Source organism: Gobius niger (assembly GCF_951799975.1).
Source record: "Gobius niger genome assembly, chromosome: 8".
NCBI classification, from domain to species: Eukaryota; Metazoa; Chordata; class Actinopteri; order Gobiiformes; family Gobiidae; genus Gobius; species Gobius niger.
Window position 1 is genome coordinate 28,187,847 of NC_136859.1, and position 19,365 is coordinate 28,207,211.

Consider the following 19,365-nt stretch of genomic DNA (forward strand, 5'->3'; position numbering starts at 1 on the left):
TTTTTTTACTTCGAACTTTCACGCCGCTTTTGGGGGACTGCGTTTATGAAGCGTGAAGGTGGAAGGCAAATTTTTGATCTGAAATGTTTGAGAGAGTCTTTTCTGCGGTGATAGATGTGTGGAGAAGTGAGCGCGAGGCCTGTGAAACTTCGCTGACATGGAGGCGATGGAACACACTCTGGAGCGCGCGCGGATACACCGAGGCCTGGCTTGACTTTCACCAAACTTTTGGGGCCTGTTTTCAAGTGTATTTTTCATTTTTGCATATTTTGTGAATTTGTGTTTTTTTCCCCCCTCCTCCTTCAATCTTGGGCTGGGAAGAGGGTTGGATAAAAATCCGCCTGAGGACATTAGTGTCTCACTTCAAAGATCCGTCATCATTTGGCTGCAGACGCGTAAAGAGTGATGCCCCGGGGTTAAAGAGGATAAAGGCGCGCATTTAAATAAAGGCCTGCCCAATAATAATAATAATAATAATAATAATAATAATAATAATAATAATAATAATAATAATAATAATAATAATAATAATAATACAAGTAGATGTGTTTTTTACGCAGAGGTGTTTGTAAATATGTATATAAGCATCCAAACTAATAGCATTGTCAATAGTTCAACACACGAAACCATATTTATCTTGGTGAGGGAAAGCAGACAGCACGTTACTGTCTCACACCAAAGAACGCCTGGGGCGACGTTTTGACGTTGCCTTTCTTGCTCTTTAGCAGCTCGTGAACTTGTGCACTGTCCAGAGCTCGCAAAAGGAACCGGGCTCTGCTGTTACGTAAGGAGTCACGTTTGTGCGCAATGGACACACGGCACCAAACAAACACAAACACAAACACACAGCCAAACACAGCAAGGCCACCGTGTCTAGACTCAATAAAGACAACAGACCAGGTTCTTGTATATATGTTTTATGTAAGTAATAAAATATTACTATAACATAAATAGAAATGTGACTTTGCAGTCTACATTTAGCAATCAACATACAACCAATGTAGTAAACAAACGAACAAAATATCGAAATTCACTGCAACAAAACCAGTAAGAGCCAAACAAAAAGCTCCAAACACGTTTTTTTTTTAAAGAAATAAATATATATATAAATGGTCAGATTCATAAATGAAATCAATATTAAAATATCTTCTTGGAATTAGTAAGTGTACAAAACTGCCCGGAAAGAAACAAAAACCAAAAACAATATCTCAGAACAAATACAAGTTTACATATTCGACATATTTACACTTCGGGAATAATCCTGGCAACATTTTCTCTAAAATCTTGTTGTTTTTGTTGTTGTTTGTTTTTGTATTTTTTGTATCATTATTCTTATTTTTCTTGGAAAAACAAATCCCTCGTGTGAAGAGAATAGCACTGCTGTGGGCTATTGGACTGCTCAGACAATGATGAATGACACAAACGGCGTGAGATTTTTCAAATTTCCTTTCAGGCCACAAATAAATAAATACATCTAAAAAAAAGAAAAAGAAAAGGAGGGGGGGAAAAAAGTCACTATATAGTCACTCGAGGAACCCTATACTCCCAATCCAGCCGCTTGTTTGTTTTTGTTTGGGATATAATACAATACGTGATGCGTAAAAGATACAGGAGTGAAGTTTACAGGCGTGTGTTCCAAAAAACATGGGCCACTGGAGTTACCTGAGTTCTAACGCTTCTCTGTTTGGATGTTTCAATTCTGATTCGTCCTAAAACACCGTAAACATATAGCATTTACTGCGGGTTTAAGCCTATTGTCCACTCACAATGTCACTGACAAATATCAATTGCAATTAAATAAAAAAAAAAGAGAGAATAAGTGCTCCATGCAAACGAAATATTACTCAACAAAAAAAAAAAAGAAAAACAATAGAAATGCGTGTTCCGTTTCAGCGTCTCTTTTTCCCATGTGGTCATTTTTCAACGTGGTCATTCTTTAAGGCGTGCAGCCAGAACTTAGGCTCAGTCCTGTTGCATTTTTTTTGAACATTTTTCCGCGTGTTGTTTTTTTTTTGTTTTTGTTTTTTGTCCACAACCATCAAGTCGAACAGAAGCAGACTGGAGAAAAATGATGCACAAATGAAATCGACAGACAAGACACTGCAATAATTCCAAAAAAAAAAAAAAAAAAAAGAAGCAACACATCTCAAACAAAGAACGTATACACCAATATTAATCAGTTTGAGCCTGGAGAGAGAGAGAGAGAGAGAGAAATGAAATAAAATAGCACAAAGTTCATTCGTCTGCAGCGTCCGGTGTTGCGTCCTCGCTGTGGTTGAGAGTCCACGGCGCACCGAGAGGCGATGGCCTCGGTGGCACAATGACCGACCATGGGATAGCACGTTGTTGTTGTTGTTTTTTTTACTTTACTGTATATGCATGTCGCCTCCATAAAATTTTGGTAAATAAAGATCTTTGTCTCACTTCAAACGCGCACAAAATCAGTAATAGCAAATATTTTTTTCAATCTTTTTTTTTTTTCCTGGATTCCCCCCCTCCTCCCCTCCCCATTATTTTAACATTTTGCTCCTGCCACCTATTTGCTGGACAAGATTTACTCCGAACACTAAGGTGTTCAAACAAACTCCCTCGTGTCTCTTTTTGTCAGGAACAACAAAAGCCAAAACTTAAATACTGTAAACTCCACAAGTCCCATTATTTCCCCCCCTATTTCTCTCCCCCCTCAAAGCGTTCATGAAAACAGTCACTGCACAGGGCTCTGTAGTGTGCGGTGTAGTGGAGGGGTCTCTGCTTGGGAATATACGTCGTCCATGTTCGGGTGAGGGACCCCCACTGGTGTCATTCTTTTCTCTTTTTGTCTTCTATTACAAAACCACACGCGCACTACCTCTTTTTCCAGCTGCAGAGTGCCGGCTAAACTGCTGATTTCGTGCGCGGATGGCTTTGGGCATTTTAAGAAATGATTCTCCAGCGCCCCTTTCACCCCAACTTCGATGGACGTCCTCTTCTTTCGTTTCCTGCCCTGCGCGGCGATCTTGTCCAAATTGGTGGGACTGCCTGTGTTAGAGTCCGTCTCCTCCAGCCACTTGTTTAGCAGCGGCTTAAGTTTGCACATGTTCTTGAAGCTGAGCTGCAGTGCCTCAAATCTGCAGATAGTGGTCTGAGAAAAGACGTTCCCGTAGAGGGTACCCAAAGCGAGGCCCACGTCCGCCTGCGTAAAGCCCAGTTTGATCCTGCGCTGCTTGAACTGTTTGGCGAACTGCTCCAAGTCGTCGGAGCTGGGCGCGTCCTCGTCCGAGTGGTCCTGGTGGTGGCTGAACTGCTGCGGGGACTCCAGCTGGTTGTCGTGGCCACCGGAGGTGTCGTCATGGAGTGCCTCGCGCATGCCGTGGCTGAGCGGGCTCATCATCGCGTTGAGGTTCGTGTACCCGGGCTGCGAGTACACCAAGGACTGGTGGCCGTTGGACGCGGGAGAAAGCGGGGAGAGGTGATGTGTGGTGGTGGGCGCCCATGAGCCGTGGTGCGCGCTCTGCTGCTGGTGCACCAAATGGGACCTGTGATGGAAGCTCGTGGTCAGGTCCTCGCGGTTCTGCACGCTGCTCTTGTGGTCCTGCTGGAGGTGGCTGCTGCTCGACCAGTCGGTGTTGGATGTGGGCAACCACTGGTGGTGCGTCAAACTCATCGGATGTCCAGTGTTTGTGGCTGCGAGCCCCTGCAAATATTCGTGGTGCATCATTTTCTGCACCTCTCGATAGGTCGTCCCCTGATGCATCCTGTCCGAGTCCGGATGCATGAGCGGGTTAGACGGTAAGGAGTTATTCCGCGGAATATACTGAGCTGTTGTCGCCATGGCTCCTACTTGGGAAACTGACGCTCACTTCGGAGGTCTCCAGGCTTTGAGCCCGAACGCAACAACCTGCACTGGGGAGGTCTCGGTGTAGCGCGAGGACACGCCTCCCCTCCGCTTGTATTGGCTCCTCTCCCACTCGAGCCCACTGGGGACACGTTCAATAGGCAGCCAGGCAGGCAGTAGCACGCGTTCACAGCGCACAGCCAGTTCTCGCTCAAGACAGATAGAGTTCCGAGCTTACATGTGTTACAGACGAAAACATATGTTTTTGTTGGTTCTTAGAGCTCCACGTCACAGTGTGGCCAATTAAATCTGCGGAGTGTAGGCATGTGAGCGCATTTACAGCCAACGCGCTCAGAAGCTTGAAATGGACCAGTATTTTTGACAAGCTATATCAAGAATAAAGATGTTATTTAGTCAATTCTATATGCTTTAAACTGGACTTTGAAGAACTTAGTTGAAGCTTAAGGAAAATGTCAAATTTCAAGTGCTGCTGAATCCCGAAAAGTAACTTCTAAAACAGTATATGTTCTTAATACTAACAGTGCATAATGTTTTTTATAAAGTCTGGTATACTTTAAGAACTTTGCTTATTTTGTAATCCTTTTTCTTGATATTGATATTTTGTTGATATTGTGATGGTAAATAGAACCTGAATTAAAGTGCATTGGGAGGCGTTAGCAGTATATCAAATGTCAAATAACTGAAATGGTATTATCTAATAAACAGGACCTTCTTTAACTACTCGTGTATATAATGTTAGTGCTCCACAAAGCTCGCAACAGTCTGGAGCAGGAGAGGGGCAATGTCTTTTATTGGACCAGTTGTTTTGCACATAACCACGTGGGGGAGTCCAGGGATGTGTTTGAAAGGTGCCCCCCTGACACACACACTTTTATACTAGTATAATATAAAAGGTCATTGATGATTATTGCGCTCCTCATTTGAAATACATTATCCTGTGCTCAGAGGACGCGCGTAATGCAACAATGACCAATGTCATTTATTTGCATCGTGGGTAATATTATTGTATCCTTGTTATGCATTATGTCAGAGCTGTCCTACAGTCCTATCAATAGACAACAGCCAGCAGAAGACTATTTAAACATAGGCTAAGGAAACATTTGTGCGTAAAATCGGTCAGTCACAGTTTTATATTATCATACATCATTTAAATCGCATTACGCTCGTCACTAACTTTTATATTTTTCCTCCGGTTTTTTTTTTTTTAATCTAATGTATCTTCATTTTAGCCACAACAGTTTATATGAATGTGGCCACTGCTTCATCAGAGTCATTTTATTTAGAGTCCAAATCAGAATTTGCTCAAAGCGGTTTCGAGGCTGATAACACACGACACCTCTCAATCAACGCGAGGGAAAACTCCCCTAATTCCAAGGTAAAAATGGGAAACCTTGGGGTAAAAGCTGTGGACGCGTCCCAGTCCTGGCCCAGAGAGACAACCCTGGTGCTCCTCGCTTCCTTCCTCTCCACCTCTCCCGGTTGATCTGATTATTTTTCCCTTCACGTTTTGTCCCAATAGCAAATTACCAATTCTATGAATTGCAAAGCAGCCTCAGAGACGCTGAGGGGTAGAGAGAGAGAAGAGGGGGGGTGCGAAGATTGAAAGGGATCTTTGCAAACACAATCACGTTCTTAAATGGAAATGCGGGGCTTTAAACAAATCTTACATCTCTCCCGTTCCATTCGCCTAAAACTCTGCAATCAGGCGCATGTTCCACGCCGTTCTAAAACAGCAGCTTTTGGGGAGGCTCGTAACAGTGCCATTTTAATCATTCACCTGAAAGCGACGCGGCGGCTTTTTATCTCTGACTGCCGCGTGTTTGTTTGTTGTCATCTCTGCGATGCGACTACTGTCCTTCTCTTTACGGGACTCCTTTACCGCAGCCGTTTACTTCAAGCGCGTCATCAACTCAAAGGTAAGTTGCCTCCTTACTGCTGTTCACAATCTGTGCGCGCGTGTGTTGAGTGCGCGCGTGGGAGCGGGTGTGCGTGCGTGTGTGTAGATAATGTTGTAGGGGTCACAGGTGCCCGTCATCATCTCTTGAAAGGCGTGGTTTTTGTCCACCCATCCTTTATACATTAATATATGGCACGAGTGCGGGATGAGACACTCGCACTGCGCGTCAAGAGCGTGATTTACTTTATTTACCAATAGGCTGCGATAATGATTCAGGCCATCGCAGAAAACTGTAAGTTTTAATTAAATACATTCAGAATTTACGAAAGCCGAGTTGATGTTTTGTGGCGTAAATACACTCCTTAAAATATACTTCTGTCTAATTAAAAGTGTGTTTGTTGAGAAGTGAAAAATACAAGCTGCATCAGTAATACTATTGGCTGTGAGCCGCTGTCACACTGTCTCCTGAGAGACCCGTGCGTGTCTCCTCCAGCACGCAGCGCTCACTTAATGAAGACGCTCCGTCCATTCACTCAGCCCATAGCTGTGCGCGCGAGGGTCTATAAAAAGCGGGGTTTTCTGCCACACAGAGCCGGGCTTGTATTGCGAGGAGGAGCCTTGCACAGCGCAAGCACATCCAGATGCTTTGGCCCTTTTGTCCGGACCGTGGCCTTGTGCGCGTCGAGGTGCATTTTTGCCCAGACGCACGAGGTTTCCATGGTGCGCCCTATGAAAGGGATCACACACACGAGTTCAGCGGTGAATGACGGGCCGCGCAGGAAAAAGCTGCTGGAAATGAGCACGATATGATGGGTTTGGGAGTGAATGGAAAAGAGGGAATAAAAAGTGACGTGGAGAGAACCGCAGAAATGAGTGTGAAGGAAGTTCGCTGACCCCTTTTCCAAAAATAAACGCGCACAAGTGTCATCCTGATTCCAGTGCAACCCACAAAATCTCCTTTGATCCACACCGCCTTCCCATGCCAAATAAAAGTGCATTTGGTGCATTTCATCGAACTTAAATTCCAAGATCCCACGTTAACGTCACTGCCCTTAATGTGGCGAATACTTTCAGCTATATTAGAGAGGCCCTCACCTTTTAAAGTCAGTCACGTGTTAATGTTTCCCCTGCATTTCTAATGAGCCCCATCTGAACCATAGGACCTCTTTCAACCTCCAATTATCCAGCCTCCCCTCTGTCTGCGCCAGACTGATGGAAGAGGCGCAGGAAGACGCATCATCCGAAAAGGCCCATCACAACACAGATCCTGACGAAAATTACACATAAGATAACAGCCTTTTCAATGCATACAAAGCGGTCATAAACAGGACAGTGTACATTCGAGACGAGGGTGTATTTACTGACTCACTTTGTTTCGTTGTAACGCAATACTTTACAGGTAAAACATCCAATTTAGGGATAAAGTTTGATTTTAAAAGTGACTTGTATATTTCCACCTGACTTCCTAAAACGGCAGGGCCCCGCACGAAATGTTAAATACAAGTTCCGCAGCAGTCCTCTGGGAACATTTGGACTCGCCACGAGCCGTGTTTAGATTTTAAATTCATGTAATAACCACACGGACAAGAATAACATCCACCAACTCACTCAGCTCAATCAGATAATTGTACTTCTGCAGGTTTGCCTTTGCATTTTTATTTTGATAGACATGCGTAATAGGCACTAAATATGCAATAGCGAAACTCTGTCCATTTTGAAGCGCGAATCGTCCCGTGCGCTCAGGTAACTTTTTTCTTTGCTTTTTTTGGCTAATGAACTTAGGCTATTCTGCCAGCATCCCCCTGAGAGCGCGGCGAGGGGAAACGCTTCTCTTGTGGTAAAAGGTGCGCGCTTCTTCCTCTATCTCTCGGCTAATTAGGCGGGGTCTGAACGCGCCAGAATGAATATTCATGAAAGGCACCAGCGCGCAATTAGTAGTGGAGAGAGTTCCCAACTTCAATCCCCAAACAACGCTGCCTCTACCGCTGCCGCTGGTGCGCGCTCAGGAACGGGCTCCGGTCCCCCCTCTGCTCCGTGTGTCTCTGCTTCTCACAGCGCACTTTGAGCCCCCATTAAGACGTCCACTTCTCGTCAGCCTTTTCCCACACACCCACTATTTGTCCACTTCATGTGGAGGGAGAATATTTCCACTCGAGGCACTTTATTCTTGTGGAGTTCGGTTCACAAACTTTGGGTTGCATTACCTAGGTTCCTCTTCAAAGTATTGTGAAGATTTGCAATATGTTTTATGTCTTTAGTTACAGGCGTGGATTCTTCCCTAAAGCCTCAACATTATGTATATATTTACATTCATCCAATTGATGTTAAGCAAAACTTTAGTCAGTAATTCTGTAAAAAATAACAATACAAATGATTGATGACACTACAAATGCATTCAAGCCATCTGGGAAGTGTATTTTGGACAGTAAAACTCTTCTTTTGACTCTTTGTGTCCACAATAAAAGCACATCAGCCACTGCACATGTGTGTATGCTAACCCATGAGGCACTTCATAAGACTGTGGGGGCATTACTCTCTTCACCAATGATCTGCCAGAATTTGGATTTGTGTATTCAGGATATCTTTAAATTTTCATTGTTTGGGCATCTTTGGAACACATGTTTTGTAAAATAATATATTTTGTAGCTGTATTTTTTCTCTTTCTCGCAGATACAGCCTGTTGCAATGGCTGGTTAGCAATGCACAGCCATTAGCAGCATGACACAACAGATATTTGTGGTCATACCGCCTTTGCTCTGCCCAATCCTGTCAGACCTTGGAAGCTAAGCAGGGAAGGGCCTGGTCGGTACTTGGATGGGAGACCGTTTGGTAACACCAGGAAGCCTAGTGAATGTAGTGAGTGAATGAGTGAGTGGTTGGTGGTGGTTGGAGGGGGCGATGGCACAGACTGGTTGCCTCGCTTCGGTCAGTCTACCCCAGGGCAGCTGTGGCTACAATAGTAGCTTACCACCACCAAGTATGGAGTGAATGAATAGTGCAATGTAAAGCGTCTTTGAGTGTCCAGAAAAGCGCTATATAAAACCGATGCATTTTTATTATTATTATTATAATTATTATATTTGCCTTGTAGTGAAGGCAGTGAAAGTGTACAATTACTCAAAGATGCGTGAGTGAAATGCAAAACTCCTTCAGTCCTTGTTTTTGACAGGCAAACATCTCATTAAGGCTGCATGATTTGGGGAAAAAAATATTTAATTGCAATGTTTCTGACAGACATTGCGATAAGACTTGCGATTTATGTTTTAAAAGTACAATATGTCCAAGAGCGTTTCAGAATACACAGTGTACACCACAATGCTATGTTGTTGTTGTCGTACACAGATACACTTAAGCTAAATAATTGCAGTCTTTTGTGACTCGCTACTTGCAACTATCACGTTTCTATTTAGTTTTGATTGTGATAAATTGTCCAGCACCACGGCGCATGATCAAACGCTCCATCTTTAGCGAAATAAGAGAGCCTGAACTCTTTGACCCGCCACTTTAGAGACGCTTTCCAAAGTGCCGTGGCCACTCTCCTGTCACTTTACGATTCTGAAGAGCTCCCTCAGCCTCCCCCCCCTCTTCCTCACGTCCCTATCTCCTAATGACGCATATCATTTCCCGCAAAAGCCCCGCACTCTCCGCTCGCGCAAATCCCTCTGCCACCACTGCCCCTCGTATAGCGCGCATCCCCAAAGCCCTCTTACCTGTCTCCTCCCGGTCCGTGTCAGGCTAACCCTGCCGACGACCCACAATCCTCTGCTTTGAATTCAAGGTGATTCTTATCCCCGGACCCCCACCCCCCTCCTGCACCTTGCCTCCATAAAGACACGTTTATGTATGTATGTATGTGTGGAGGAACACGGGCAACTTCTCTTTTTTTTTTTTTTCTTCAAGGGGGGCTGGAGAGGGGGGAGATAAGCAGAGGAATTTGAGGCCGGTGAATATGGATGGGGTGGCTGCCTTCAGAGTGCGCCGGCTGATAGAGAGGTAAACAGCTCCTGGCCACGAGCGGGACTTTTGGGGAAGGGGTGGGGATGGAGGACGAGTGGCGGCGTCGAGTAGAGGGGTAGTGGTGGTGTGTGTAGTGGTGGTGGGGGGGGGGCACGCATGCGCTGGCATACATTTGAGGCCCTAACTGCGTCTCCCGCGCTCCCTGTCAGTCACTCTCCATCTCTGAGGACTATCAGTCATTATGCCTGGCCTTAACCCGCTCGCCTGTTGTGTGGAGGAGCGCCGGTGCGGATGGATTTGGACACAAGCGGGCGGGTGGGGGGGCAGGGAGGGCTCTATCAGGATTTGAAGCGGGAAAGTTTTGCGGGGATTGCTGATGCTGATGTGGCACTTTTGAGAATGGTGAAATCACTGCAGGTTTTCGATCACAGCGCATTTACATGCAGATAAGGAGGGAGAGCTACAGTTTTAGCGAGACTTGTGGGGGGGTAGGAACGGGCGGCTCTTCGCTGTCACAGCGCACAAATACAGACGGAATAGATTAGCGGTTCAGGCTTCGCCACGCTGGTGGTTCTTGGGCTTCATCAGGTGGTGGCGAGGGTCGTCTGCAAACACAGTAGAGACTTGATTCATGTCGACTGGCGATGGTTTGATTGAGGCTATGCACTAGTAATACATTGAAGTTAGTTTAGACGCACATTAGTCCACTTTAGATTCTAGTTTAGTTTGTTTTTAAGACCGGTTTAGGCCTGATTTGAGCTTTATCTCGACCTGGAAACACATGGAAAGTCAAATATTTCATCAGGTGGTACTTGGTGTAAAAGATCATGTTTGAGAACCACTGGAGAGGTTACAGGTTGACACAAAGCATGTAAATGTTAGTGCAACTTTATAACGTGTTCGGTCTGATTTATGTATTATTCTCCATGATCATGTTGGTTTCTATTCGGTTTGAAATGTATGTTCACAAGCAACAGACGAGCAATAGGAATTCAGATGCCTGTTTTATGTGGACAAAGTAGTCTCACAGTCACAACACTGGCATGTTGGATATTCCCTTATGTAGGCTGAAAATCGTACTTCCAGCTTAAGGTCCAAATTCATCATATACAGTATACTGCTAGGTGGAAAAGTTGCTAATTCAATTTGAGATAGATACTCCAAGTAAGGTATCAAATAAAAGTGTAAACTATAGATCTCAGTCGTAATTACAGGTTTAAGAAAGTAACGCTTAATGCTTTAAAGTGGTCATTCCCCGGTTGCTCGCAAGTTGGTCTGACCTTGTATTTTTTGTGTGTGTGTTTCTCTGACAGGAGGGCCAAGCTGCTGCTCACACAAGAAGTGACTATCCGCGGCCGGAGAGCGGTTGGTGCGAAACCTGTGAGCCAGTGTGGACAGTCTGATGTTACTTGGCAAAATCATGTCATCATCATTTCAGCATTACAGTATGGTGTGTGTGAATGTGGTGAGCACTTTTGTGGACTCTGCTGATAACATCACTGTGAATACACACACAACGTAATGCTTTTGGTATAACAGATTGTTTCCTGAAACTTACTTTATGATCCAAATCATGCATGAAGTGACTTGCTCAACGGACTTGTTCCAAACTTGTTCCCGACTTTCCAAAACATTATTAACATCATGGATCATCACAGGGATACGCTTATATAAGCACGTGTTTACAGCTTTCAGAGTGACCTGGTAAAGTTCACATTATTAGCCTCCACCTGGCTAATTATTTTTAGTATCGCTGCAAATTTCGGGTTTACAATCGCTCATGCATACACTGCAGATACAACACAGCAGTCTTTCCCCACTATAGATTTAAGTCTATTACAGCATAAAAATAGCTACAGCACCTTTAAGGTGATACACGGCAGGCGAATTTTTCACCCAGTGGTCAATGTTGAGATTGGTTAGCTCTAGTTTTCTCCCTGAACATAATAACGTCAGAGTAATAAAAAGACCAAACTCATCCTTTAAATGAGAAAATCAGTGCCACATCACAGCCTTCGTCTTTCCCGCGCTAATTCATTCATTCACAAATATTGACATAGTACACATTTAGTATCCACTTCTAACTGGTATAAGGTGACAGAGAGGACTCTGTATTCCAAATATTCTTTACACTAGGGATGCAACGATACTGATACCAGTATTGGGTATCGGGCTGATAGAACATTGTTTGTACTCATATTCGTACTCATTCCTGAGGTCCCGATACCAGAAACCAGAGCAGACTTTACTACAGACTACACTCCCTAAATCAGAGTCTGTGCTGGATTTAACCAGAGCTAAATGTTGTTAGTGCTGCAGCGTGGAGTCTGCAGTGTTTACAAGATACAGACTAATGTATCAAAATAAAGATACAAAATGTCCATATTGAGTGAAAATGAGCTGAGGCAAAACAATCAAAATGCTGTAGGCTACTCGCTAAGTTGCTATAAACACGCGGGAAAATCCACACAGAGCTGTAATAAAGGCGAAAAGAAACCATTTAGCTGCAGTAATAAGCAACATCTCAATACTATTGTTAAATAAAAATAGATAAATGAACAAAGCACAGGCATTGAGGAGCTTTTGGACACGAGCTGTTCTGTCTATGATGGACAGTGCAATGAAAATTAAAAATGATATTGAATGAAAAGTAATAATACTAAAAAAAAGCATAATTCAATTCTGATATAACTTCTCTTAAAAGCACTACTTTGCTCAAGGAAATGTAAATGAGTAAATTAACCGTCTGTTCACACAAGAAAATGCCTTGTACTCGTATCGGTATTTGGTATCGGCAAGTACTTAAATCAAAGTACTCGCACTCAAATCGGTTTTAGAAAAAGTGGTATGGGTGCATCCATTATTTTGTCGCTATTTTCGAAGGGATTTTTTTTTTAAACATCTAGTTCCAAGCCTGATTTATTGAATTTTGGAATCCCAGAAACAAGGCAAAAATTTCCATTTTTAAAGATTTTTCCCCAAATAACGAGCCTTTTTCAAAAACTAAACGAGATATCGAAAATGTGCTTTGAAAAAGTCCATTGTTTTTGTCATTTATTTATTTATTTATTTACTCAGTTATCTTCAGCAAAAGCTACACATTTATATTGCTAAATTGACCTGCTGTGTCTCGCCTTAATCTCTATAAACTGTGTAACCATCAATGTCATAATATGTTAAAAATATCCAAAACATTGTGTCTAATTACGTGGCATGAAACATATGTACAAATATAGCCAGCCACAGAGGCCGGTGAGGGAAAAAGAAACCACACACACACACACAAAAAAACAAATTAACGCAAATCTGTTCTTCCAGTAAGCTATTCTGTTTATTGGGCTTATAAAGGTGGCCAGAGTTAACTGCATTAAGTGAAGAGCCCTTGTTTCTGCATGGTGCTAATGGTCTGTAGTTACAGTATTTGGGTTCGACAGGTAAGCCCTCTTTAGGCCTGCTCTTTCCTCTCACTCTCCCCCTGCACCGTCAGCCACCACCACCACACACACATGCTCACACACACACACACACACACACACACACACACACACACACACGCACACACACTCCTGAGAACTTAAGGCCCCTCCGCAAAGTTATTAATGAGCTGTTTAATTTTAATTAGATAGTAATTCATGTTAATGCCTGCCTAATGGAGCCAAATAATTCCCCTCGGTCACTCGGGGTCTTTATGCTTCGTTTACCAGCCCCCGCAGTTATGCACAACGCTTTTGTTTTTAGATTGCATTTCCACATCTTCCTCTTCCCAAGCACTGGAATGAATGATGAAATAGCGGGAGCGGGGCAAACATATGGAGTGAGCGAGGCGTGGCAGCGAGCGGCTGTGTGCGCGCGCTGCAAGACAATATTAAAAATCGGATGTTTGCTTTTGGGGGGGGATTTACTGTTCACTTCTGTGTACAAAGTAGATTCTTTTTACGGGACTTGATAGGGAGTGTACTTTAAATATTTGATCAGATGTGTTTTGTAAGAAATGTTACATGGATGGTACAGTGTTGGTACGATGCACTTGTGAAAATGTTTTTTTTATTTTTATAGAATCATCATTATTGAATTACTTGGGGAAGGAGGGGCAATTGGATAAAAAAAAAAAGATGGCGTACGCGTAAGTAGAATGAAGAAAAAAGATACAGGTGTTTTACATGATCGCTTTCAAAATAATTGGCTGGAAACGTTGGTGTTAGTGTAGAGTTGTATGGACGAAAAGTCAAAGAGGTTCCGAGGCCGAAAAAGAAGGAGGAAAGTTTGGAAAAGCTGCTGTATCAATGCAGGAGTTTAATTCAGATTTTGCAACAGTTTTCTCCTTGTGGCCTCTTCATCATGTCATATCATGAAAATAATTGTATATGTCATACCGGTCACTATGATCATGATCATGTCTTGTCAGCTTTTTGTTAGTAGGTGGGATGGAACAACTATATTAAGCGTTGTGAAAGCCATAACATAACCCAGATAGGCAAGAAAGTGGCAGTTGTTGCTTCACATGACCCCCCTCTCTATATAAGTTCATTTATTCGTTGATCAGGACAATAAGGATGTTTGAACTATACTGAAACCTTTTCAAACTAACTTCCATCTAGTGTTGTATGATGCCATGACATTACCCTTTTCTCTATTAATTGTAAATTGCTATTCCTATATTTCACCCGGTCTATCAGGAGCTATGTGGACCAGGTGTGGATGAAGAGACACTCTAGATTGTGCCCGAAATTGCACCTAAAAAAGCGAGAGATGCTCAAAGGGTCCATCTTTTTACAAACTATATATTCCCAGCTTTTTGTTGCCTTCGTCTCAACTCCTTTGAGACACAGTATGTCGTCATCAGTCTCTCATAGTAGAACTGTTGATTGTACTCTAAGCATTCTCGCCTGCTTACAAATATTTCCCCCCTCTCTTCATGAAGACCTCTGGCTTCCATGAGTCCACACGGCATTCTTATAGCCTAAACGCCGAAGCCGAAGCTGCTCCCGTAAATGCCTTTAAGACAGAGCAAAGGGAAAGGTCGGCGCCCGCATTAAACGCTAAGCAGGGTTAAGTCCTCAGGTTGAAGTGCAGGTACCAAGACATTTGTACAAAAGGAGGTCACGACCTTCCATCCAGGCCGGCCCCCGCAGCCAGAATTACCTTGTAACTTACCTAGAGCCCCCTTGAGGTTGGGGGTGGGGGTGCGTAGGAGTGACCAGTGCCTGTGCGTGTGTGTGTGTGTGTGGGGTCAGCTTGGTCAGGCCTGGCTCGGTCATGTCTGGTGGTTGCCCCGGCTCTGAGGCTGAGTGGTGCAATTGAGTTAGTGGCTACAGACGGGCTTTTAATTGTTGATTGACCAGTCTGAGTGCTTCCCGGCGGTGGGGTCATTGGCGAGTCCAGCCGCCTGAGGTCCCCAAGCCCCAGCGGCAATTTCAGACGCGCAGCGGGTCTATGAGAGAGGACAGAGAGGTGAGGGAGAGGAGCCTATCGGGCACAGCGAGGATCTGAGGAGGTTTGTTTTCGGCTAATGTTGCTGAAACAAAGCATTTCATAATAAAGCGAAAAGTCTTTGCAAGATATAAGGACGTGATTTTGTGTGCTATGGCTGGGTTTGTGTTTGCAGCGTTGATTTTTGTTTGTAGATCAAACGGACGCATTTACAAGAAATATGTGTCAAATGCTGCATAAATCCTCTGCATTTTATAGAACTTGGTACTACGCAATACACAGTTTGATGATTGTGCATGATCGTGCCTCCGAAAGTATTCAGGGGTTTTCAAGCCATGCAAAATAGGACCCGTTGCCGGAGCAGTTTACAGTTTAAAACGTCACTGCTCTACTCTTTAATTGGTCAAAAGTGTCAAGACGTCATCTGTTGTTTTTGGATGACTAGGAACATCAAAGGCCTCTTTTTCTCTCCTTTAGACTTTCCTGCAATGTCAGGTTAAGCCACATCTGTTAAGATTCAAAACCGACCTGACCAACGATTAATGATGTGCTGTTCTAGGTGAGGAAATATTTACATTCAGACTTAATTCATGGAACTCGACGAGTCAATTTACTTTTACACTTACGTAGATTCCCGGGCCGGACACTTTCTGTGTGGAGTTTGCGTGGTCTCCGAGTGTCTCCATATGTTTCCTCCGGGTACTACGGTTTCCCCTGCCGCTAAAAACATGTACAATGGGCCAGGATGAATGACGTGGTGGCACATGTGCAGCTGTTCTATGTAAACATGTTTCTTAATTAGTTGATCAAAATCAGTTCCATTTCCATCTAAGTATCTCCTGTTATTTAAACATAAAATAGTGGCAAGTAAAAAAAAACGAAATGGCGTATATGTTTTGGAAAAGAGATGCCACAGTGGCCAGAGAGAAAACCCTTGGAAACTTTTATACGGGATGCAAAGTAAATATCTGTTGCCACTTCATGTACCGTAATAAGTACAATGTGACAAAAACTACTCCAAGAAGTACAGTAGCGTCTAAACAAATATAACTGGGCACTATTCACCCCTGGTTAAAGTGATAGTCTGTAAGTTTGCAAAGTGAGGAGAGATAAAGTGAAATTGACAGTCTTCCCTTCTTTAGTTAGAAAGCCCTTCTTAGTTTGCAAAATGAGGAGAGCAGGAACAGAATTTTCAAAATGAAACAATCAAGCTCCTCCCCCTCCACTATCACTTTAAGCTGCTCTTGTTGTACAGCGGGCCTAAAATCATCTGTTTGACGAGGACACATTTATTTTGCACCCATCCCATTCGACTTTATTCCCGTCTGCCACCCCTCCCTCCTCTCATTCTGCATAGGTCCACAAATGCCCCCCCTTCCCAAAAAAAAAAAAAAAGAATCCTTGAGCCCCCCGCCCCCCCCAAACTCCGAGCTCTCAGCAGGTGCCCGTCCGCGGCTAACATTTGTTATCTGTAATCCTGCAGGTTCGCCGCACAAAAAGAGCGTAGTAAAACTCTCTCTCAGCCCTAATCCTGCCACTCCTTTCGAGATGGCGCCCCCCCTCCCGCCTCTCCTTCCTCGGCGGTCCGCACTATCTCGATTTTAGGCTGCCGGGGAGGGGGGGGGGGCGGCGGGGGCACTTGACGTCTCTGATTGCCACACAGGGTTTTATCATTTTAAAGAGGAGCAGCATTCTTAAAATTTGTCTCTCAAACCCCCCGCCCTCCTCGGTCCCCTCTATACTCACAATTCCAATAGTTTTTTTATTTTTTTATTTTTTTTCCTGCCTGGCTCTCCGTATCATTTACAGTCATTTTCTGGCAATTAAAATGGAGGGCTGCTGCAGGATTTTCGCCCGCGGTGCAACACTACCAGCGCTGATGAATAATTCTTCACCCTGCAAACTGGAAACGCTAGCCTTTCTTTCATGTGGGGTCTTTGTTGATTTACCATTAAAACTTAGTGCAGGGCGCCGTACGAGTGGAGGAGAGGGGAAGAGAGGAGGCCCCGGCCGGCGCTGCGGGAAGTGTCGGAATGCGAAAAGCGAGGATGAAGCAGAAATGTGTACACATGCTGTAGGGTCATTGTTTAATATGTACTCACAGGAGCGCTCCGTCAATATTATGCATTACGGATCAAGACAGATTGTAGAGTAATAGGGTTTGAGGAGGAGATGTGCGGATACAATAGGGTAGGAAAGAGTTTGGACATTCGGTTCGGTTTATCCTATCGATTAAATTGCTATATCAAACAAATGGCAAGTACCAACTCTTACCAATAAAGTTGCATTGCTAGTTGGGACATTAAAGCAGAACTAAGTAACTTTAGCCCCAAGAGGCCACAATGGCCACCGCGGCTGTCATGGCATGTTGCGTTTTTTTTTTTACTCATTAATTGTCCGTGAGAGTAAATACTTCATTGAGAAAAGACAAAGGGAGAGAGGGATATTGTACATTGTGCCGCAACCCAAATATACAATGGAGATATTTTTATTCCGCTCAAACTTGGCTGTAAATACTGCTAAAGTGATGCTAGGGAACAGTTAGCTTTGCCCATTAGCCTGTTTGTAGCCATGATTGTTATTAACCAAAAAAAAAACATTTTGCAAAATACGGAAATACGAGCCAAAAGGGATTTTGTTGACAGCTGAGAGCAGCGAAGGAGATGTTTTCCATTAGCGTGTATTGGGCTGCCGGGTCGGAGGCAGGGAAAGTTGCACGCGTGGTTTTCTGGCCAGAGACACCATGGGGAGATGACATTAACACTTGTATTACCCTCAGAAGGTCTCCAAAAATGATTTATTAAGGTAAAAAAGTGACTTAGTTCTGCTTTAAAGTGATAGTCAGGAAGTCTACATGTATTACAAATTTTATAAAATGTGCGAAATCGTCCTGCATTTTGATGTAAAGTAAGTAATAATATATTTTTTTTTTTGCAAAGTCCCTCCTTCCCAGATCTCAGCAACTAATCAGAGTCTAGCATCCTCCCGTGTTGACCAATGACACGAGCTTTTCCTGTCAACCAGCCTGTCAGCTCCAATCAGGAGGGGAGGGGGAGGAGCTTGATCGTTTACTTTCTGCTCCTACTTCTGTTCCTGCTCGCCTCATTTTTCATTTTGCAAACTTAAGAGGGGCTTTCTGGTTAAAGGGGGGAGGAGTTTGATTGTTTACTTTCAAATTTCACTCTACACAGTATCTCTCTCCTCACTTTGCAAACTTTAAAAATACGTTTAGATTTTTTTGTCGCATTTGATTGAGTTGTCTGTTCAGAACTTAGGCGAACAGTACAACACTTTTTCATCCACTTGTTTGAAATTCACATTGTACATTAGCTTCTATAAGAACGTATGTTTCCGATGCGTGCAGGCCTATTCTTATTTATGCCCCATAGCTGGTCTTGTACCACTTAGGCTTTATGATCATTTGTCACATCAGGCAGGAGCTGTGTTGTGTGAGTGGCTGGCTCCTCATTCATCCCTATGGGGCCAACACAGACCAAGACGCGTTGTGTGGGGAGGAGCTCTTTGCTGCAGCTGCAAATATGATCGAAGAACTAACAGGAAAGTCAGAAAAAAGGAGAAAGTTGCAGCCGATTCGGGAGGTTAGTGAGTTCAAATGACATTATAAGACCAATTGATGAACATTTTCAAAGGTTTCCTGCATTGATGGGTGCCTCAGTGGTCAGAGCAGCGGTGCTTATGCAAAGGGTCTGCAGTTTGAGTTCAGAGTCTCAATTTTGTCTTCCTGTGCTGTGCTGTCACATAAAGGCTTCAGTATGGGCCATAACATTCATTTTAACGACTCAAAATGCCCAAAATACAAGTGACTTCCTATTACATGAGGAAAAGGAATGAGTAGAAGTTCACAGACTTTATAGGCCCCCTTTTTTTTTTTTTTTTTTTACTCTTAAGACAAAGTTATTGTATACTAAAGCATTCCTTCATAACAACTAAGTTACAGAGATTGCCTTTAAGCTTTAGTTTCTTCGATTCATCTTCTCTACACTTATTCATCACCATTTTTTATGTCTCTTTTTAAATCGCAAGATGTTTGGACTTTACTTTCTTCTTTGAGGCTGCTCCACAGAACCACTCCACAAAAGGAGACGCACACTGTTTTGAGTGTAACTCGAGCAAAACGCAGCTTCATATTGTTCCTGTCTTAAGGAATAACTCACTTCTCTATGACACAAAACTGCTCCCGTAAAGTTCCAGGAAGCACTGTTTTTATTTGCTTGATCTTTACATT

At 43.6% G+C, this 19,365-nt stretch overlaps 1 protein-coding gene across 1 annotated transcript; it reads right to left on the reverse strand.

Moving 5' to 3' along the window:
• Nucleotides 1-2,663: 2,663 nt before the first annotated feature.
• On the reverse strand, nt 2,664-4,044 carry pou3f1 (POU class 3 homeobox 1). Its single transcript, XM_079560843.1, has one exon. The coding sequence runs from the start codon at nt 3,809-3,811 to the stop codon at nt 2,705-2,707; it is 1,107 nt and encodes a 368-aa protein (XP_079416969.1). The 5' UTR covers nt 3,812-4,044; the 3' UTR covers nt 2,664-2,704.
• Nucleotides 4,045-19,365: the final 15,321 nt, after the last annotated feature.